Source organism: Melanerpes formicivorus, unplaced genomic scaffold, assembly GCF_026170545.1.
Source record: "Melanerpes formicivorus ecotype bairdi unplaced genomic scaffold, bMelFor1.0.p_v2 SCAF_177, whole genome shotgun sequence".
Classification (NCBI taxonomy): domain Eukaryota; kingdom Metazoa; phylum Chordata; class Aves; order Piciformes; family Picidae; genus Melanerpes; species Melanerpes formicivorus.
The window spans coordinates 567419-589720 of NW_027142529.1; the positions used below are offsets into that span (position 1 = coordinate 567419).

The 22302-nt window shown below is 53.3% G+C and overlaps 3 protein-coding genes across 3 annotated transcripts in view; 1 reads left to right on the forward strand and 2 right to left on the reverse strand.

The window, feature by feature from the left end:
- LOC137457384 (zinc finger protein 135-like) overlaps positions 1-12472 on the reverse strand; it is a gene marked incomplete at its 5' end in the record, with an annotated part of 102039 nt that extends 89567 nt beyond the window's left edge. Inside the window, one exon of the mRNA XM_068169284.1 lies at positions 12149-12472. Within this exon, the coding sequence (XP_068025385.1) occupies positions 12149-12472 (324 nt within the window). The remainder of the gene's footprint in view (positions 1-12148) is intronic.
- LOC137457396 (olfactory receptor 14A16-like) lies at positions 148-7409 on the reverse strand. The gene is made up of 2 exons (XM_068169295.1): positions 7395-7409; positions 148-1089 (listed from the first exon to the last, which is right to left on the reverse strand). The coding sequence occupies exon 2, from the start codon at positions 1078-1080 to the stop codon at positions 148-150; it is 933 nt and encodes a 310-aa protein (XP_068025396.1). The 5' UTR covers positions 1081-1089; positions 7395-7409.
- Positions 12473-16184: 3712 nt separating the features above from the next.
- LOC137457385 (endothelial zinc finger protein induced by tumor necrosis factor alpha-like) lies at positions 16185-18890 on the forward strand. The gene is made up of 3 exons (XM_068169285.1): positions 16185-16198; positions 17170-17259; positions 18405-18890. The coding sequence occupies exons 1-3, from the start codon at positions 16185-16187 to the stop codon at positions 18886-18888; spliced, it is 588 nt and encodes a 195-aa protein (XP_068025386.1). The 3' UTR covers positions 18889-18890.
- Positions 18891-22302: the final 3412 nt, after the last annotated feature.

Here is a 22302-nt window from a genome sequence, read left to right on the forward strand (position 1 = left end):
GAAGCAGAAATGGTCTGAAGAAAGACATTTGTGTGGGAACAACATTCTCCTAAGGGGAACAGCACCAGCAGCAGCCAGAACTCCAGCAGCCAGGCTGGGCCTGCATTGAGTGACATCAAAACTGCTCTGCAGGAGAAGACAAAGAGTTTATTGCTTCTGAAAACATCCAGGGATCAGTTGGCTGAGGGCAGCCTTCAACTCCTGGTTCCTCAGGCTGTAGATGAGAGGATTCACTGCTGGAGGCACCACTGAGTACAGAACTGACACCACAAGATCCAGGGATGGGGAGGAGATGGAGGGAGGCTTCAGGTAGGCAAAGATGGCAGTGCTGAGAAAGAGGGAGACCACAGCCAGGTGAGGCAGGCAGGTGGCAAAGGCTTTGTGGCGTCCCTGCTGAGAGGGGATCCTCAGCACTGCCCTGAAGATCTGCACATAGGACACCACAATGAACACAAAACAGACAAAGAATAAACAGGCACCGACCACAATAAGCCAAAGTTCCCTGAGGTAGGATGTGGAGCAGGAGAGCTTGAGGATCTGGGGGACTTCACAGAAGAACTGATCCACAGCATTGCCCTGGCAGAGGGGCAGGGAAAATGTATTGGCTGTGTGCAGCAGAGCATTGAGAGCCCCACAGGCCCAGGCGGCTCCTGCCATGTGGAGACAAACTCTGCTGCCCAGGAGGGTCTCATAGTGCAGGGGTCTGCAGATGGCAACGTAGCGATCGTAGGACATGGTGGTGAGGAGAAAATACTCTGTGTCCATCAAGAATAACACAAGTAAGACCTGAGCAGCACATCCTGCATAGGAGATGTCCCTGGTGTTCCATAGGGAGTTAGCCATGGACTTGGGCATGGTGGTGGAGATGGTACCCAGGTCAAGCACAGCAAGGTTGAGGAGGAAGAAGTACATGGGGGTGTGGAGGTGGTGGTGCCAGGCTATGGTGGTGATGATGAGGCCATTGCCCAGCAGGGCAGCCAGGTAGATGGCCAGGAAGAGGCAGAAGTGCAGGAGCTGCAGCTGCCTTGTGCCTGGGAATGGCAGGAGGAGGAAGTGGGTGATGGAGCTGCTGTTGGCCATCTGCTGCCTCTGGCCATGGAGACCTGTGCAAGGAGGGAAAGGCAGTGACAGTTTAGGGCACACTTCTCTCAGCCTCATTTCAATCTCCCTTCCTGAGCTGCATGAGGAATGGATCAGCTTAGTCCCATCACTACAAACCCATGGCAGAGTTCATCACAGCTTCAAACACAGCAGGGACCCAGAATTGTCATGAAGATTCCTCTGGAGTCAGAACAGAAAGTGACCAACAGCCCAATCCCAGGGAACAAGAATCTCATGGTGAGGTGGAGAAACAGGGACCAGCTCTGCAGTGCTGCAGAGACAGTGAAGGGAAGAGATAAAGGAAGAGGGGCTGGGGGTGAAGCCTTCTCCTTACCCAGCTCTGCTCACTGCAGCTCACAGGATGGAACTGAAGGGCTTTGGTCCTCCTTCTGTGTGCACACTCCAGGAGCCTTCAGCTGAGCATCAGCTGCTGAGATGGAGATGCTTCCAGGTGCTACAGCTGCAGTGTCCTGCACCCACAGCCTCACTGTATCAGTGACTGCAGTGACTTCTCCTCCAGAAAGCTCTCAATCATTATCCCAGTCCTGTCCAGCTTGAAGCTCTCTCTGCCTACTGCATCTCCCTGAGATCCTCTGGCAGTGTCCTCAGCCCTCCTGTGCTGTGCAGAGAAGATGCTCCTGGACAGAGCTGTCTCTGCAGTGCTGCCTGCTTGCCAGCAGCTTACTCCACCCCAGGGGCCTCACCCAGCTCAGCACAAGAGGACCAACCCAAGGCATTTAAAGGATCCCTCTGATGGCTTTGGTGCCAAGTCCATGAACCTCAGAGACTGAGAAGCTGATGAAACCTCTCCAGAAGTCAGTCAGATTCAAACTCTGAAGTTTCTTCTACTGTTAATGGGTCCCAGTGAAGCATACTGGGAAAGGGTCCCCAGGGTCTGGTTAGAGCAGGACAGAGTGGATGCAAGGGAAACATCACTGAAGGCACTGAAGCATCTCCAGGCTGTGGTGAGAGCAGAGAACTGAGGCAGTGCTGACAGGTCAGGACAAGCAGCTCAAGGTGTCTCTGCTGCTGAGGAAACCTGGAGGGATTTCCTTGATCCAAAGGGCCAAGCCCTGACCCCCAGCCTCTGCAAGGCAGATCCTGTCCCTCACCTGTGGCTCTGGGCTCTGCTGGATGCAGTGGGGAGTGAGGGTGAGCTGTGAGCAGGGTAGGACCTTGTCAGGTTTTGCTGTGGTTTGATTGCAAAGAGACAACTCCTGCTGAAAAGGAATGAAATGTACCTTTAAAAGTACTTTTTATCAGATGCTTTGTGCAATAAAAACCTCTCCAATTAGCTGCAGAAACCTTGGCAATAATGAGAGGTTCAGCAGTATTTAATGAGCCCCATGGAGTATTTGGGGCTGATTACATGATGCTCAGGTACTGCCAGGAGACTCTGCCAAGGCACTGCCAAGAAGCCTCTCAAGAAGTCCAAGTCAGAAGCAAACTCCAAAGTACCTTGAAGCACTGATTGGCCTCACTGAGGCTTGTTACTGACAAAGGCTCCCCAGGGACTCGTTAGAGCAGCTTGTTAGAGGCCAGGATTGCAGGGAGACAAAGGCAAAGTACAAGGGAGAAAAACTTGCCTTTGGTCTAGGCAGCAGAAAGGCCAAGCCCTGACCACTGCCCTTGGAATAGAAGAACCTCAAAGCCTCAAAGCCAAGTTTCTCCTCACAGGCCTTGGTGGCAGAGGCAAGTGCCAGAGCCAAGGGGAAAAAGGCCTTCGTACTGTTGGTCCTCTCAGCCTTGATAGAACCCTTGGCCACCCCTACTGCACCCTGTCCTACACTGTCCCATGCCTGCAGCTCTTTCCCTTCAGGCTGCTGACACCAATCTTTCTTCCCCTCCCAGCTCTCCCCCTGCCATTTCCATCCCTACCCTGAGCTGTCTCATATCTCTTCGCTATTTCCTGACACCTCTGGATGGCCTCATGCATAGCTGCTCTGCCCTTTGAGGGACATTTCTTTAGCCTCATCTCCACTCTGAACCTTCCAAGCTGCACTGTGTGGAGGTTTTGGTCTCTTCCCACACCCCAGGAGAGCTCCATCCTCTCTGAAACCACCCTTCAGCCATGTGCACACTGCTCTGGCAGTGCCCTGAGCCTCCATTCAGCAGGCTGAAGCAGCCCAGGCCCCTCAGCCTCTCCAGAGAGATGTGAAATCCCATCCTGGCAGATCTCCTCTGCAGCCTCCCCAGTTCTTCCCTTCTCCATAAGACTGCAGAACCCCACACTCTGACACCAAGAATCCAGATTTGGCCACAGCAGTGCTGAGTGCAGGTGAGAAAAGTTCTTGTGTCTGGGTGGCCACACTCCTCCTGCCACAGCCCAGCTGCAGTTGGTCTTCTTCACTGTGTGAAGAGTTTACTCTATCCCAGGGCACATGGAATCACAGTATCACAGTATCACCAAGGTTGGAAGAGATCTCAAAAATCATCAAGTCCAACCTCTCACCCAAGACCTCATGACTAGACCATGGCACCGAGTGCCACATCCAGTCCCATCTTGAACACATCCAGGGATGGTGACTCCACCACCTCCATGGGCAGCACATCCCAATGGCAAATGACTCTCTTGGTGAAGAACTTTCTCTTTACCTCGAGCCTAAACTTCCCCTGGTACAGCTTGAGACTGTGTCCTCTTGTTCTGGTGCTGGTTGCCTGAGAGAAAAGACCAAACCCCTCCGGGCTACAACCACCCTTCATGTAGTTGTAGAGGGCAATGAGGTCTCCCCTGAGCCTCCTCTTCTCCAGGCTAAACAACCCAGCTCCCTCAGCCTCTCCTCATAGGGCTGTGCTCAAGGCCTCTCCCCAGCCTTGTTGCCCTTCTCTGGACACTCTCAAGCGTCTCAATGTCCTTCTTAAGCTGAGGGGCTCAATGCCTTTCTGACTGGGAATAGGACACACCAGAGCATCGAGCTCCAAAGAACACACAGACAGTGTGAACTGGGATGGGGCTTAGCCTGTCAGGGAGTGGGAAAGGGGATTTAGATTATACTGGGAGGAGTCCCAGAAGAGGTGTTGGAGCGCTTCAGGTGGTGTAGCCTTTTCTGGGAGTGAGCAGAATCTGTACTGGAAAGGAGTCCTGTTGTGGTTGCTATTAATAGTTAATAATTGGGTTCACCAGGGGAAGTTTAGGCTGGAGGTGAGGAGAAAGTTCTTCCAAGAAAGAGGAATTGGCCACTGGAATGTGCTGCCCAGGGAGGTGGTGGAGTCACTGTCCCTGGAGATGTTCACAAAAAGATTGGATGTGGCACTTGGAGCCATGGTTTAGCTGTCAGGGGTGTTTGGTGGTAGGTTGGACTTGATGATCTCTGAGGTCTTTTCCATCCTGGCTGATTCTGTGTTTCTGTGATTACAAGGTGAAGAGAAAAGTTTGAACAGAGCTGTTTGACCAAACCAATGTCTGGTGACAAACCCAAGAGATTCCAAAACATGTAGTGAAAGGTGAGGAGAACATCTCCTGCCCAGATGAAGGAATGAGAAACTCAAGAGTCTCAAAAAGGCAACAGAAAGAAGGGAAAAGAACCTCAGGAAAGTCTTGCTCAGTATTGCTCTATGAAATGCAGACAGGCCTTAGGCCGGGTCCTTGCAATGGGAGCTTAGGAGAATACAGAGGCTTAGGGCCTGCTCTTGAAGGTGACCTTTGCCCCAGCTCTTCCCAGAGAGGTCCTTGCTGTCCCCTGTTCTGCTCCCTCAAGCAGACCAGCACTCACACATGCCCTGCACTATAACAGTCATGCAAGCAAAGGGGAACAAGCTCAGGGTTATTGCTCCAACCAACTTCTTGAGACTGAAGCCCAAGGCAGGAATCCACAACCGTAGCCAGGCCCAGAGCTCTGAGAAGCCCCAGGTGGTGTCTTCCTTTTGCACTTCATGCAGAATCTGCTTGGTTCCCATATCTCATTGATCATAGAATGGGCTGGGCTGGAAGGGACCGCCAAATGTTATCTTGTCCAACCTTCCCAGGGACATCCTCAACTAGATCAGGTTACCCAGAGCCCTGTCAAGCCTCACCTTCAATATCTCCAGGGATGGCATCCCAACCCCCTCCCTGGACAACCTGTTCCAGTGTTCCACTACCCTCATGGTGCAGAACTTGTGCTGGCTCCTCCTTCCTGCACAATCCTGCTTTGTTCCCATCTCTCACCCATGTCTATGGATCTCCTTCCTCTCTGATCCATGGAAACACAACAGCTTGTGTTCAGTGCTGTGCCCACTACTCCTTCTGAAGCAAAGACCATGCCTGGAGCCATTCCCTCCTGAGCAGCTCTTTCTGCAACCTGTTTCATTCCTCCCTGGGAAGCTGATCCTGCAGCAGCAGTCCTAGTCCAGAGGACTGGGAGAGCAGAGATCTTCACCATGGCCTTTTCTGCTTCACTTTCTCCTGAGCAAGGCAGAAAGCATCAGGCCAAGCTGTGCCAAGCAGAGGCCCTTTCCTTTGCAGCATTGTTTCATTTGTGCCATTTCACATCTCCTTGGACCCAACTTGGAGTCTCTCACTGATCAGCCACAGTTGTATTTGGGAGCACTGCCCCAGGGGCACAGATTCCTGACCAGCTGAGGGTTAATCTTTCCCTGCCTTTACTGCCACATCTCCAAGACTTTCCCTTTCCTCCTGGTGCTGCCCACCCTGTGTGTTTGTTCCTTATTACGGGATGGCGACAGCCTGGATGGATGCACACCCTGAGTGTTTTTCCCACAGAGGTGCCTTGACTTCAGGCAGTCAATGTTTGCTAATCAGTTAGGTTGCATCTCTGGACACATTTGGAATCTCTCTTCTCTGGATCAGGAGCCCCTTCCATCCCCATACTGTGGTTCTAATTCTGGATTATCCTTAAGGGAAGTGTTCATCCACAAGCTCAACAGGAGCCACCAGTGTGCACTTGCAGCCCAGAGAGCCAATTGTATCCTGGGCTGCAGCAAGAGAAATGTGGCCAGCAGGGCCAGGGAGGTGATTCTCCCACTCTGCTCCACCCTGATGAGACCACACCTGGAGCTTTCTGTCCTGTTCTGGAGCATCTATTACAAGAAGGACCTGGATGTGCTGGAAGGTGTCCAGAGAAGGGCCATGAGGATGAGCAGAGGACTGGAGATGCTCTGCTATGAGGAAAGACTGAAGGAGTTGGGGCTGTTCAGTCTGGAGAGGAGAAGGCTCCGAGGATTCCTCCTTGTGGCCTTCCAGTACCTGAAGGAGGCTATAAGAAAGCAGGGGAAGGACTTTTTAAGGTGTTGGGTAGGGATAGGACTGGGGGGAAATGGAGCAAAACTAGAAGTGGGGAGATTCAGATTGGATGTTAGGAAGAAGTTCTTCCCCATGAGGGTGGAGAGACACTGGCACAGGTTGCCCAGGCAGGTGGTGGAAGTCATCCCTGGAGGCTTTGAAGGCCAGGCTGGATGTGGCTGTGAGCAGCCTGCTCTGGTGTGAGGTATCCCTGCCCATGGCAGGGGCCTTGGAACTGAATGATCCTTGAGGTCCCTTCCAACCCTGACAATTCTGTGATTCTCAGGATGTCCAAGAGGTATTATCAGGTATTGGAATTCCAGTGAATGCCCTCCCCCCTCCAGCCCTTCCTTAGGGTTCTCAGGGCAGTTGGTGCACCCCCAGCAGTTGCTCTCATCAGCTCTCTGTGTTGTGTTCTATGTCAATCCAGAATGGACATTTGCTACCAAGGGCTTTCTTTCTAGATTCAGGTGATGAGATTTTCAGTTCCCTTTCTCCTTCTCTTCAGCCTGCTGTTCCTTCTCCTGCACTAGTGCCTGCTGGGACAGGATCCATGTGATTAAGAGGAACCCACTGGCAATTTCTGGGGAGCCTCAAATTCTCTGGAGGTGATCTGCACCATGCAATGTCCAGAGCAATGTGAACCCTACAACACTCAAGGGAACAAATAGTTAGAGAGCAGCCCCATGGAGGACCTGGGAGTTCTGGTGGGCAGCAAGTTCTGCATGGGCAGCAGTGTGCCCTTGCGGCCAGGAAGGCCAGTGGGGTCCTGGGGTGCATTTGGAAGAGTGTGGCCAGCAGATCCAGGGAGGTTCTCCTCCCCCTCTACTCTGCCCTGGTGAGGCCCCACCTGGAATATTACATCCAGTTCTGGGTTCAAAAGGGACAGGGATGTGCTGCAGAGGCTGTGAGGATGCTCAAGGGACTGGAGTACTGCCTGATGAGGATAGGATGAGAGTCCAGGGGCTGTTTAGTCTGCAGAAGAGAAGTCTGAGATGGCATCTGATCAATGCCTATCAATATGTGAGAGCTGGGGGTGAGGAAGCAAGAGGCAGGGACAGCCTCTGCTCACTTGAGCCCTGGGAGAGGATAAGGGGCAATGGATGGAAACTGCAGCACAGGAAGTTCCACTTCAACAGGTGTGGTGTGTTCACTATCATAGTATCATTCAGGGTTGGAAGGGACCACAAGGAGCATCCAACCCGCCTGCCATGGGCAGGGACACCCCACACTGGATCAGGCTGGACAGAGCCTCATCCAGCCTGCTCTTAAACACCTCCAGGGACGGGGCCTCGACCACCTCCCTGGACAACCCATTCCAGGGTTTCACCACTCTCATGGGGAAGAACTTCCTCCTCACATCTAGCCTGAATCTCCCCACCTCCAGCTTCATTCCATTCCCCCTAGTCCTATCACTACCTGAGATCCTGAGAAGTCCTTCCCCAGCCTTCCTGTAGGCCCCCTTCAGATACTTGAAGGCCACAATTAGGTCACCTGGGAGCCTTCTCTTCTGCAGACTGAACAGCCCCAACTCCTTCAGTCTGTCCTCATAGGAGAGGTGCTCCAGCCCTCTGATCATCCTTGTGGCCCTTCTCTGGACACCTTCCAGCACCTCCACATCCCTCTTGTCATAGGGGCTCCAGAACTGGACACAGTACTCCAGGTGGGGTCTCCCCAGAGCTGAGCAGAGGGGGAGGATCACCTCCCTCGACCTGCTAGCCACACTTCTCCTGATGCAGCCCAGGATCTGATTGGCTTTGCGGGCTGCAAGTGCACACTGAGAGCTCCTGTTGAGCTTCTTGTCCACCAGCACCCCCAAGTCTCTCTCCTCAGGGCTGCTTTCCAGCCAGTCACTGCCCAGCCTGCATTTGTGCCTGGGATTGCCTCGACCCAGATGCAGGACGCGGCACTTGCTGTGTTGATGGATTTGCTTTCGGGGGGCTGATGAGTTTCAGTCCTGTTTGTGCTGCTGATGGTGCTGGGTGTTAGCTTAGGGCAATGGCTCAGAGCTGTGCTGTCCACTGCTGGGCAGCTTGCTCTGGTTCCATCCAGAGCAATACAGGACACTCCCTAGGAAAACACTGTGAGATCTGCCCAGATACTCGATACTGAGGAGTGGCAGGGGGTGGGAGAGGGAAGGGGCAAATTCTTAGACTGGTGGTCACCTCTGGTGCTTTGGAATTTCAGCCCTGAGCAAGTGCAAAATCCTCCCCAGCTGGGGAAAGGTTTGGGAAAAGTCTGTTGTCAGCCTGGGAGTTCCTGAGAGACAGAAATCACTGCAATGTGCTTGGGCCTGGCCCATGCCTCTCAAGCTCTTCTCATCTCTGTGCAGAGGGCTCAAAGGCAAGAGAAGGTCTCTGGACCTACAGACAGTGCCACTGGCATGGCAGCTGGGTCAGAGAAGCAGCCTGTGCCAGGATCAGCTGCCCCTCGTAGTGAATGGTGCTTATGACCAGGATTGTGCCCCAAATATTACCAGAACATGCTTCTGTGTGTGTGACTCAAACCCCCTTTGTCCCCCCTCCCTTCTGGAGTTGGGCGGGGGGACCTTGGTACCACTGAGTCCAGGTCAACAATCTGCCTGGGCATGTTTCCACCCCTGTGGCAAACAAGGCCCAGGCTACATGTTTGTTTACCCTGTTTACGGCGTGTGCTTATGCTCATTTGGCAAAGTATCAGCTGATTGGTTAATTATTGTGTTAGCAGTGGGTGCTGACTGGAGCAGTATTCTTTGGGGCAAATGGTAAATAGGAGTTGTTTGGTAAACAAGTGCCCCCCACGCTGGTGTCCGTGCCTATGCCTGCGTGCGTCTCTGTGCCGCTACGGTCCGCCTCGCCCGGGACTTGAAGCAGCTCCAGAAGGCCTCGCTGCACATTGCCACTGTTGCCCGGCTGGGGGCAGTGCCGTGGAGCGTGGGGTCAACTGCCGCATGAGCCATCGCCACGGGAGGAAACCATGGCAGCCCCTGTGCACCACCGGTCCTGAAGCGCTACAGTCCCCAGAGCGGGGAACCTTTGCCAGGTGCTGCGCTTCGTGGAGCCAGCGGCAAAAGCCTCTGAAGCTTCCCCTGGGAGGCTCCAGGACCTTTGTGCTCTGGGAGAAGCAGCAACCCCGCGGCACAGCCACGCGGTCGGCGCCGTTCTCTAGTTCCTCATGAGGGCACAGCCGTGCCGCGCTCTCAGGACTCTAAACACATCACCAAGGAAAGATTTCATGAGGTTCTCAGCTCGTGAGGAAGCCAAACCTTTGCTTTATAGAATTTGGGTTCAGGTAGTGCTGAAACTGTCCTGGGTTGAGGGTTTGCCGGTCACCGACCAACCCCTCCCCCACTGCTTTTCCAATCAGTTTCAACTCTAAATTCTAGAACTCATTTGGTTCCTCTGAAGTGCCCAGGCACAAACGTTCTGCAGAGGTGGTTCCACCAACCCAATACTGCTGCCTGTGAATAGAAACTAAATCCCCTGCTGCATAGTTTGTATATCAATAGACTACCAATGCATCTATTCATTGATATCCTTGCTGCTCATTCCCCAGGGCACATCTACAACACTCCTGTAGGGAGAAAGAAGCCTACAAGGAAAGCAGCTGATCCTGCAAAGGACCAGGAGGGATCAGGGTCCCCAAGGAAACAAGAGAAGGAGCCTGGGCTGCTGGCTTGGTTCTTATCTCTGGCTATGGAAGATGACCAAGGACAAACAGTGGATGAAACAAGCAGCAGGCCCCAGCAAGGCAAAGGAAATCTCTGCTCCTCTGTCCAGGGCTGTGTTTCAGCTGTGAAGGAACTGTCCCAGGAGTTCCATCAGCTCCAGTAGAAGCTTTTATTCCCCACCTGTACAGTCCTGTGTTTCAGCTATGAGGAGCAGCTGCTCCCCTGTCCAAGGGAGAGAATCTGGGAGGCACACAGCACAGCACACCCTCTGCTTTACTTGTGTGACCATGGGGAGGACATGAGGAAGTGGAAGGGAAAACCCAATCCAGTCCTGGCTGCAGGAGTCTGTGACTTACAGGGGAATTGTCCCCGCAGAGATACTGCCTCAGTTTCCAGTGGGAAATGACCTAAGAAGAGCAGGGAAGCTGAAACTGCTTCTGGTCCTCCTGAAGGGACTCCCAAAGCATCTTCACAAGATACAAGGGACCCAAGGCAGAATTAGAGGGGCTCTGCCTGCAACCAGATGGAAGGGAGAGACAAATTGGTTTGTTGGACCACACAGAACCAATGGTCTGGCAAGCTGAACCCATGAGAGGACAAAGCTTTAGTAGATACAGGTGCCCAGAGTGCTCTGACACCATCAAACCACAAGGGGTGGAACCCATCTGTGTTTCTGGTGCGACAGGAGGATCCCCACACCTGGATGTGTTGGAAGCTGAGTACTGGGATGCAAGCCACAGTTTGCTTTCACTTGGAGGCATGGAAGGAGTCACTGGACTCGATTGTCCCAGAGGTGGCCCTCTGGGTACTGCAAAGCAACCTCCTGTGGAGTGAGAATGGACAGTGCCTGAGGTGTGCTGCTGATTGCTGCTGGGCATGGTGCAGGTGGCACAGAATGAGGGCTTGGGAATATCAAAGGTTAAGCTGAAAGTTTGCTGCCATTACTCCATCCTGCCTCATGCCACCTTCACAGGGACAGTGCTGGCTGGAGCAAAGTACTACAGGGCTTGAAGTTCAGATGGCAACATGAGAGGCTTCCTGTTCTGTTTGCTGCTGTTGGGTTCTGGCTCTCAAATGCTGGCTCTTTGCTGAGGGGGAGGGCTGAAGGGATTTAACTCCTGGCTGCTGCTGCTTACTGCTGTGCTTCTTTCTGCAAACAGCCTCAGGTCAGTGTGCATTATGGGATCTCATTTGGATTCAACTCTTTTGGTCTTATCTCAAGTCCTTATCCCAACCCAGAGGGTTTTTTGGTTCCTGTGTCTGTTATTTTTCCCTCACTTCTGTTTTGGGGGGGAACAGGCAGCTTAACCTCTTCTCAGCTCTTCAACCTGTTCCAGCCCCAGAGTGGAAAGCTAACAGAAGCTTTCTGAGTTCTTCCAAAGATCTCCATCAGCTTCCCCCTACACCCTCCGAAGATCCCAAGAGTCAGTCCTAGGACCATCCAAATGCCAAACACCTAAGATCACCTGAAAGCCCCTGCAGAATGCCTCTGAGATGCTCCTCAAGACTCCTCTGAGAACCTCATTTTCCCCTCCCTGAACTGGGCACACAGCTCCACCCCATCCCTTGGGAGCAAATGCCCCCAAAATTCAGGCATTGTGGCAGGGATATCTGAAATAAAAGCAAACAGACAGGATTTGGGTAACTTTTGGGTTTTATTGAGACAATTGGTCAACGGACAGAGGATTTCTTACCCCAGGGAGACACAAAGCATAAGAGAAGAACCAGACAGACCGTGGCAAAGCCCTGCCCATCTCCACTGGGAGCTCCAGCTGTGCTGACTCAGGACTGTAACTGTTCTCATTAGCAATAATTGGTGTTCAGAAGGGCAGAAGGTGTTGGTTGCTGCTGGTATCCCCAGTCCCTGAGAATTGCAAAGGAAAAAGGGATGATTTTGGTGCTGGAAAGGCCCTCTCAGAGGGGTCACGATTACCCAACAGATTCTAGGTGGATTTATGCCTCCCCTCCAGTGCAGGCTGCTCTCAGTTGTGGGTGCAGCGGTGCTTGTTGAGGTACCCCTTCTGGGTGAAGCTCATACCTCACTCCGCACAACTGAAAGGTTTCTCACAGGTGTCGGTGCGGCAGTGGCAAATGAGAGAGCTCCTCTTGCTGAAGCTCTTCCTACAGTGACCACAGGTGAACGGCTTCTCACCAATATGGGTGCAGCGGTGACCAACGAGCGTGCCCTGGTGGCGGAAGCTCTTGCCACAATCTGCACAGGTGTAGGGCTTCTCACCAGTGTGGGTGCGGCGGTGAACAATGAGCGTGCCCCTCTGGCTGAAGCTCTTGCCACAGTCAGCACAGATGAACGGCTTCTCTCCAGTGTGGGTGCGGTGGTGCTGAATGAGAGTGCCCCAATGTCGGAATGCCTGGCCGCACTCAGCACAGCTGAAAGACTTTTCGCCGGCGTGCACACGCCGGTGCTCTGTGAGGTGTCCCCTCTGGGTGAAGCTCTTGCCGCAGTCGGTACAGCTGTAAGGTTTCTCACCATTATGGATGAGTCAGTGCTGTATTAATGCAGTACTCGTGGTGAAGTTCTTGCCGCACTCAGCACAGGGGAACAGGGTCCTGCATCTGGGTCGAGGCAATCCCAGGCACAAATACAGGCGGGGCAGTGACTGGCTGGAAAGTAGCCCTGAAGAGAGAGACTTGGGGGTGCTAGTGGACAAAAAGCTCAACATGAGCTCTCAGTGTGCACTTGCAGCCCGCAAAGCCAATCAGATCCTGGGCTGCATCAGGAGAAGTGTGGCTAGCAGGTCGAGGGAGGTGATCCTCCCCCTCTACTCAGCCCTGGTGAGACCCCACCTGGAGTACTGTGTCCAGTTCTGGAGCCCTTATTACAAGAGGGATGTGGAGGTGCTGGAACGTGTCCAGAGAAGGGCCACAAGGATGATCAGAGGGCTGGAGCACCTCTCCTATGAGGACAGACTGAAGGAGTTGGGGCTGTTCAGTCTGCAGAAGAGAAGGCTCCAAGGTGACCTAATTGTCGCCTTCCAGTATCTGAAAGGGGCCTACAGGAAGGCTGGGGAAGGACTTCTCAGGATCTCAGGTAGTGATAGGACTAGGGGGAATGGAATGAAGCTGGAGGTGGGGAGATTCAGGCTAGATGTGAGGAGGAGGTTCTTCACCATGAGAGTGGTGAAACCCTGGAATGCGTTGTCCAGGGAGGTGGTCGAGGCCCCGTCCCTGGGGGTGTTTAAGAGCAGGCTGGATGAGGCTCTGTCCAGCCTGATCTAGTGTGGGGTGTCCCTGCCCATGGCAGGGGGGTTGGAACTAGATGATTCTCGTGGTCCCTTCCAACCCTGAATGAAACTATGAAACTATGAAACCTTGCAATGTTGTTCTGAGCCTGGGGGCTGCATCTGAGCTTGGGATCTGGTTCTGCACTGTTGATCTCAGCCTGAGCTTGGGGGCTGGCTCTGAGATTAGGATGTGGTTCTGAGCTTGGGAAGATGTTCTGAGCATAGGAGCTGGGTGTGAGCTACTCAGCTGGGTGTGAGCTTGGCCCCTGTCTTGAATTTAAAATGTGAGAGTTTAGCCAGTTGGAAGTTGAAGCTGAGCTGCTTTGCACTGCAGTGCTTCAGTGTTTGTGATGCTCCAAAGGCAGATCTCAAAGAGCTGCTGCAAGAGTTGAGCTGAAGTGGCACAGTGCCCTGCAGAGGCAAAAGCTTTTCCCTGCCAGTCAGCCATTGGAATCATCTCCCCAGGGCAGTGGTGGATTGCCCTGCAGGGCAGAGTTGGAAGGCTCAGCTTGGCAGGGGGCTGGGCCAGCTCCTTTCCAGTCCAGTGTCAGCTGGCAAGGTTGGAGCAGCTGAGCCTTGGGGTCCCCTGCAGCCTGGCATTGTGTGGCAGCAGAGCTGTGCTGCTGGTTTTGAGGGCACTTGGAAAGCTTCTGGAGCATTTGTGCAGAGTGTGCAAGACATCCCTGAGCCTAGCAACTCCCTCAGCTCTCTTGAGAATGAACTCTGCAGAGCTGGAAGAGCTTTCCAGGAATTTGGCAGAGGTTTGGAGGAGCTTGGAAGGGATTTTGGTTCTTCTCCTCCTTGTCCTCTTCCTTGTCCTCCTCTGCCTCATCTTTTTCCTCCTCTCCTGGAGACTGCCCTTAGACTCCTAGAATCCTGGAGTGGTTTGGGTTGGGAGGGAGCTGCAAAGGTGCTGCAGTCGAAGCCCCTCTGCAGTCAGCAGGGACATCCTGCACTAGCTCAGGTTGCCCAGAGCCCTGTCCAGCCTGACCTTGAACCTCTCCAGGGCTGGGCCCTCAAGCCCCTCCCTGGGCAACCTGTTGCAGTGTTCCAGCAGCCTCCTGGTGCAGAACTTGTTCCTCACCTCCAATCTCAATCTGCTCTGCTCTAGTTTGAAGCCATTGCCTCTGGTGCTGTCCCTGCAGGCTTTGCAAAGAGTCCCTCTGCAGCCTTCTTGTAGTCCCCTTCAGGTACCAGAAGGTCACTCTTAGGTCTCCCCAGAGTCTTCTCTTCTCCTCTCCAGGTTGATCACCCCCAGCTCCCTCAGCCTGTCCTGGTAGCAGAGCTGCTCCAAGCCCCTGATCATTTTTGTGTCCCTCCTCTGGGCCCTCTCCATCAGGTCCCTGTCCTTCCTGTGTTGAGGGCTCCAGAGCTGGCTGCAGTGCTGCAGGTGAAGTCTCAGCAGAGCAGAGCAAAGTGCCAGGATGGCCTCTGTCCATCTCTGGCCATGCTGCTTTTGGTGCAGCCCAGGCTGCCCTTGGCCTTGTGGGCTGCAGGCTCCCCCTGTCTGTTCCTGTCCAGCCTCTTGTCCAGCAGCCCCCCCAGTCCTTTTCTGCAGGGCTGCTTCCTATCCCCTCCTCCCCCAGCCTGTCCTGATTGTGAGGATTGTGCCAGGCCAGGGGCAGGACCCTGCCCTTGCTCTTGTTGAAGCTCAGGAGGTTGCCCTGGGCCCCCTCTGCAGCTTGTCCCCTTGTGCTCCTCCAACTTGTTCTGCTGGGTATTGCCTTAGGTTTCAGGAGGCAGAGAAGCTCTCTTTGAGCCTTGTGAAAGGAGTTGATGCCAAGCTGTGGCCAGAGGGTTGGATAGAATTGGGCAGTTTCCATGGCTGTGCTGTTCAGAGCTGCATCCTACAGTGCAAAGCATCCAATCCACAACAATCCATAGTGCGCCTGGGCCACGGGAGCCAAGTAACCTCCCTAGGCCAAAGCTTCCTCCAGAGCTCCACCAAAGCAGGCCAGAACCCCAGGCCCCAAATTCCTTCCCCCTCCCGCATGCCTCTCTGCCCCTCCTCCCCCCATACCCAAGAGCTGCAGTTACAGATTCTGGTAGGCAGCTCCCAGGTGAGCCAGGCTGCTGCAGGCCGCAGTTGGCAGCATTGCCAAGGCCTCAAAGCTCCTCTGCAGAGAGAGATCCCAGAAGATGTTGCTGGGAGCAGAGAGGAAGGGCAAAGGAGGTTGGAGATCCTGTGCTGTTCCTTTATAGAGAGTGAGTGCAGGCCTTGTGGGAATGAACTAAGCTAGATGACACTTTGTGGTGTCCCTCTGGACTCTGCTGTCCCTTCTGAAGGTCTCTACTCTCTGGTGTAAGACATCCGAGTGCCTTCCACCCACCACAGGGATTCTCTTCCATGCTCTCATCCAGGGGCTTCTGTTGGGCCCTGATGGCTGTGTAGATCAGCCCTGGTGATGTTGTAGGACCCTGGGGACTCTGAGAGGGCAGCAAGTGAGTGGAGCTGGAGCAATGGATGGAGAGATGGAGGGTGAAGGCTGCAGGGGGTGGGAGGGCTTAGTTCAGCAGCTGTGAGGCTCTGCCTGGCTCCTACCTCCAATGGTGCTGGCAGCAGCTGACCCCAGAAGCTCAAAGTCCCAAATCCTGCCTGGCTCAGGACAGTCCCCTGTCCCCTCCTGACATCCAGCACAGCCCAAGCAGGCACTCAGGGCTCCTGCCCACACAGGCCTGCCATCCCCCATGGCAGGAGTCACCTGAGGTCTCACTTCCTCTCTGTCCCCCTTCCTCTCCTCACATCCTGCCTGAGGTGTCTGCAGGGTCCCTCCCCAGCCCTCATCTGTAAGCCCCCCTTGGCTTGGTGCTGTTCTTTCAGCCCTCCAGCTGATCCCAGCCTTTAGTCTCAGGCCCCTTCCATTCTTGTGCTGCTGCTTTCAGCCCAGTTCCTTAGATGCTTCCTCAGCCACAGCATTTTCCACTCCACCCTTCCAGCTGCAGTGGCAGTGGAGGTGGGGGACACAGGGCCATGGGACAGCCAAGGTAGTAGGGACATGGATGAGCTGGGAATGAGGGAAAGGCCTGGGGATGGTCAGGCAGGAATTAGGCCTTGTCCCCCCAAAAAGGGGAGAGGATGCAGGGCCCAGGTGGCAAATGTGTGTGCAGGGAATGGCAGAATCTGGCAGCATTTTAGGAGGTGAAAGGAGTGAATTGTGCCGCAGCTCTGCCTGTGTCAGCTGGGAGATGAACAACAGCCCATGGGCACTGTGCCCTCCCATCCAACCTCATTTTCTCTTGGGGATGTGGAGTGGCAGCTCCAGGGAACTGCAAAGAGCAAGCTGAGAGAAATGGTCAGGGAGAGAAGGAAGCCAAACCCTTTCCAGTGAGTCCCTTTGGGCTGCAGGTGTGTGAAGGGTGCTGGAGGTGTGAGGTTTGGGCAGGAGCCAGAGACTCCTCCAGCATCTCAATGAGGGCTGAAGAGGTTTAGCAAGAAGCTGAGCAAGTCCCTTCCCCCTTTGATGCACCTCCAGAAAGCATGAAGCTCCCTTTGTGTGTGTCCTGAGGGATGCTGTGGTCTTCTCTTGGGGAGTAAGCAGCAGAGAGGTGTGTTCAGGGCAAAGGTGAGCACAGAGTGAGTGTGATAGGGCTAGGGCTAGGGAGGAGATCTGTGGCCAGAGCAAGATGTGCTGTCAAATGCAGCTGCAGGCAGCAGAGGCCTGGGCAGGCAGTGGGAGGAAGCTTTAGGGAAGGCCTGGGAGAGGCTGTGTGGAGGCAGCTGTGTTGTGGTGCTGGCCTGCAGCTGTGTGCTGGGGGCTGTGTGCTGGGCAAGGAGCTGAGTGTGCACTTGTTGAGGCCTCCCATCTTGATCAGCCCTGGCTGTGTGCTGTGGCTGTGCTGCTGGGCTTGGGAGCTGCCCCCAGCAAGGCTGAGCTGTGCTGCCTGGTCCTGGGCAGTGCTGAGCCATCCCTTGCAGGTCAGTGCTCTCCTCTGAGCCCTTTGTTTCTTTGTGGCAGGAGTTGTATCCCTCTCTCTCCATCATCCCTGCCCCTGTGTGCTGTGGACAAGCAGAGTTTGCAGATCTGCCCCTTGGAGCAGGCCAGCAGGTAAAAAATCCAGAATGGGGCAACAGCAGGACCCCAGCCCCCAGCATCCCAGATTCCCAGGGTAACTCCCATACTCCTCCATCTCCTCCTACCCACCTCATTTCACCCCTCCAGGGGCTCTGAGGCACATCAGGCATTGGAGTTTGGAAACTCCCTAGGCTTGTGGGGTTAGTTGTGTGTCAGGAGGTGGTGTTTGGGATTGGGATTTGGAGGGTGGTGGGAGATTGATGGTGGTTTGGTCTTCCTTGTTCAGTGCTGCTGCCTCCATTGTCTGAGCCAGGGGAGATCAAAGGACAGGGCCTGGGCCGGGAACCACCCTGCCAATGCCACCAGGCTCGAGGAGAGTGGGACAAGACCACTTGTAAGCCCCAGGGTACCTCAGGGCACTGATCATAGGAACCTGGGGTCTCAGCACAGGTATCGGAGGTCTGTGCCCACACTGTGGCAGAAACTGAAGGTTTGAGGTCCCCTCTGCATTCTCTTCTCCAGCTGGGAGTTGGGAGTCAGGGAGTGTCATGACCCAGGCAGGATCTGAGGGTTTGAGGTCCTGGGCTCAGGTGCACCCATCTTCCCTATTGCACAGCTGTGACCCCTCCCTCCCGCAGTATGGCCTCACAGAAGGACCCAGAGAAAAGCTGGGAGGAGAAGCAGCACCCAGAGATCAAGTTGGAGAAGCACATTTGCATTCCCAAGGTAGAGGAGGATGAGAAGGTAGAGGACAAGATGGAGGATGGTGATACTGAGCAGAATGATGACTATGATGATGATGAGTATGGAGAAGAGGATAGCCATGAGGATGAAGGTGATGAGGAAGAGGAGGAAAAGGAATTTGCAGAGGAGGATGAAGCCAGAGCAGGTCCCTCTGTGCCACCCAAGCAGCTGAATCAGTGCCCTGAGTGTGGGCAGAACTTCCCACCTGGCTCAGAGCAGGTGAAGCACCACTGCCCTGACCCTGGCCCCCGGCCCTTCGTCTGTGGTGACTGTGGCAAGAGGTTCAGCAAGAGCTCTCAGCATCTCCAGCATTGCTGCACCCACACCGGTGAGAGGCCATACAGCTGTGCTGAGTGTGGCAAGACCTTCACTCACAGGTCATCTCTCACCCAGCACTACTATGTGCACAGCACTGAGAAGGCCTTCATCTGCAGGGACTGTGGCAAGAAATTCAAACGTCGCTCCAGGCTCACCATCCATCGCCGCATCCACACTGGAGAGCATCTGTTCCCCTGTGCTGAGTGCGGCAAGAGCTTCACCACGAGCACGGATTTCATCCAGCATCAACTCATCCACAGCGGTGAGAGGCCGTATAGCTGTGCCGACTGCGGCAAGAGCTTCAGCCGGAAGGGAAACCTCACACATCACCGTCGTGTGCACACTGGCGAGAAGTCTTTCAGCTGTGATGAGTGCGGCAAGGCCTTCAGACGCAGGAGCACGCTCACTCAGCACCACCGCACCCACACCGGTGAGAAACCTTTCATTTGTGCTGACTGTGGCAGACGCTTTAGCCGGAGCCAATTTCTCATTTGCCACCGCCGCACCCACACCGGTGAGAAGCCATTCACTTGTGCTGATTGCGGTAGGAGCTTCACCAAGAAGCGATCCCTCAGCAATCACCGCTGCACCCACAACTGAGAGCAGCCTGCACTAGAGGGGAGGCATAAATCCGCCTAGAATCTCTTGGGTAATCGTGACCCCTCTGAGAGGGCCTTTCCAGAACCACAATCATCCCTTTTTCCTTTGCCCTTCTCAGGGACTGGGGACACCAGCAGCAACAAACACCTCCTGCCCTTCTGAACACCAATTATTGCTAATGAGAACAATTACAGTGCTGAGTCGGCACAGCTGGAGCTCCCAGTGGAGCTGGGCAGGGCTTTGCCAGGGTCTGTCTGGTTCTTCCCCAATGCTTTGTGTCTCCCTGGGGTAAGAACCTCTCTGTACATTCACCAATCATGTCAATAAAACCCAAAAGTTACCCAAATCCTGTCTGTTTGCTTTTATTTCTGACATTCCTGCCTCAATGCCCAAATTTTGGGGGCATTTGCTCCCAAGGGATGGGGTGGAGCTGTGTGCCCAGTTCAGGGAGGGGAAAATGAGGTTCTCAGAAGAGTCTTGAGGGTCATCTCAGAGGCATTCTTCAGGGGCTTTCAGGTGATCTTAGGTGTTTGGGATTTGGATGGTCCTAGGACTGACTTTTGGCATCTTTGGAGGGTGTAGGGGGAAGCTGATGGAGATCTTTGGAAGAACTCAGAAAGCTTCTGTTGGCTTTCCGCTTGGGCTGGAACAGGAGGAAGAGCTGAGAAGAGGTTAAGCTGCCTGTTCCACCCCAAAACAGAAGTGAGAGAAAAGTAAAACACAGAGGAACCAAAAAACTCTCTGGGTTGAGATAAGGACTTGAGATAAAATCAAAAGAGTTGAATCCAAAGGAGATCCCATAATGCACACTGACCTGAGGCTGTTTGCAGAAAGAAGCACAGCAGTCAGCAGCAGCAGTCAGGAGTTCAACCCCTGCAGCCCTCCCCCTCAGCAAAGAGCCAGCACCTGAGAGCCAGAACCCAACAGCAGCAACCAGAACAGGAAGCCTCCTCTTCTCCAGGCTAAGCAACCTTAGTTTCCCTCAGCTTCTCCTCATAGGGCTTGTACTCCAAACCCCTCCCCAGCTTTGTTGCCCTTCTCTGGACACCTTCCAGAAAAAAAGAAGTGCAGAGGGAAAAAGGGTTGGTGGCTGAGCAAAAAGAAACAGAAAGAATAAAAACAATGGGTGCCTGAGAAACAAGAAGTGCAGGGAATAAAGAGGTTGGTGTCAGAGAAAAAGGAGGCACAGAGAAAAAAGGGTTGCTGCCTGAGGAAAAAAAAAATAGTAGAGGAAAAAATGTTTGGTGTGTGAGAAAAAAGAAGCACAGAGGAAAACAGAGTTGGTGCCCAAGAGAACAGAAGCACAGGGAATAAAAGGGTTGGTGAACGAGAAAAAGGGAGCACAGAGAATAAAAGGGTTGGTGCTCGAGAGAAAAGAAGAGCAGAGGGAAAAATGGCTGGTGCTCAAGAAAAAAGAAGTACACAGAAAAATGTGTTGGTGCTGAAAGAAAACAAGAGCAGAGAATAAAAGGGTTGGTGCCTGAGGAAAAAGACTTGCAGGGAAAAAAAATGGTTGATGCCTGAGAGAAAAAAATCACAGAAAAAATGTGTTGGTGCCCAAGAAAAAAGAAGTGCAGGGGGAAAAAGGGTTGGTTGTGGGAAGAGGGATGTTTTCAGATAGCTTGAGAAGACTATAGGGAAGATTTGCCTTTGCTCAAATTAGAGAGAGCTGTGTTTTGTCTTTGACTCTGAGAGAAGCTGGGCAGCATTTGGTGGGATGTGTTAAAACATTGTTTTGTTGTTTTGACCTATTGTCAGCCTGTGGTGGGCTATGCCCATCCTGGAAAAAAAGAGGGGAGGAGGGCTCCTGAGAGTTTTTTTGCCCTCCCTGGGGGGGTGTGTTTCCTCCCCTGGGAAACTGACTTGGTCTGTTCCACTTCCCCCTCCTTGTCCAGCAGGGGTATAAGATGGAGGAGAATTGCAGGCATTGCTCTCTTTCCTGCTGCTTCCACACTCTGCAAAGGACTGGTTCTGTATCTCATAATTGTTTTTCCTTTTCCTCTCCTTCTCCCATCCATCCTTGTTCCTTACCCTTCTGAACCCTGCCTGCCATTGTTACATAAATATATATATATATATACTGTTTAAAGAAAAATCCTTTGCCTCTTTACTTCCAAGCTGAACCCAAATTATTTCTTGGTGGATTTGCTCTCTCTGTTGGGGAAGGGGATTCTCAGCCTTGCCCCCATCTGAGCTTTTAAGCCCCAGTTAAGGCTCAAACCACCACAACACCTTAATGACAGGCATGCCAGTAGAGAATGACCAATTGAGATGTGACACCTGTGCCTGCTGATAGACCAGAGAACCTTGCTGTGCAACGTAATAAATGTCTTTGCCTGCTTACATCCTGTCCTGGAAACATTGCTCGAGGTAATTAAAACATCTAAACTATTACAAATGGTGACCCCGAACGTTTGCCTTGACCAACTATTCATTATGACTCTCACTTGCACCACCAAGAAGACATTTTGCTTTTAAGGACTGTGGAGATGCTCCTGTTTGTCAGTGCCACTAATGGTGGCTATTGGATTAGTCTCTGTGAGATTAATCTGTCTGCCTTTATGCCGGTGACGTTCCCTGATTCGCCAGACGTTATGGATGTGCTATACGTCTAAGGCAAGGCGAGGTACACCTGATAACGAGTAGTTAATTATATTGGAGATTATAGATGTGCTATATGTCTAAGATAAGGCGAGGTACATCTGATAGAATAGAATAGACTAGACTAGAATAGACCAGGTTGGAAGAGACCTTCAAGATCATCGCGTCCAACCTATCATCCAACGCCACCTAACAAACTAAACCATGCAACCAAGCACCCTGTCAAGTCGCCTCCTGAACACCTCCAATGATGGTGACTCCACCACCTCCTCGGGCAGCCCATTCCAATGGGCAATCACTCTCTCTGTGTAGAACTTCCTCCTAACCTCCAGCCTAAACCTCCCCTGGTGCAGCCTAAGACTGTGTCCTCTTGTTCTGGTGCTGGCTGCCTGGGAGAAGAGACCAACCTCTGCCTGTCTACAACCTGCCTTAAGGTAGTTGTAGACAGCAATAAGATCACCCCTGAGTCTCCTCTTCTCCAGGCTAAGCAACCCCAGCTCCCTCAGTCTTCTCATAGGGCTGTGCTCCAAACCCCTCACCAACTTTGTTGCTCTTCTCTGGACATGTTCCAGCAAGTCAACATCCTTCCTAAACTGAAGGGCCCAGAACTGGACACAGGACTCAAGGTGTGGCCTAACCAGTACAGTGTACAGGGGCAGAATGACCTCCCTGCTCCTGCTGGCCACACTGTTCCTGATGCAGGCCAGGATGCCATTGGCCTTCTTGGCCACCAGGGCACACTGCTGGCTCATGTTCAGCCCATGCTAAGGGAAGAAAACAAAAGAATTAGTTTCATATCTCATTAGCTGAAGG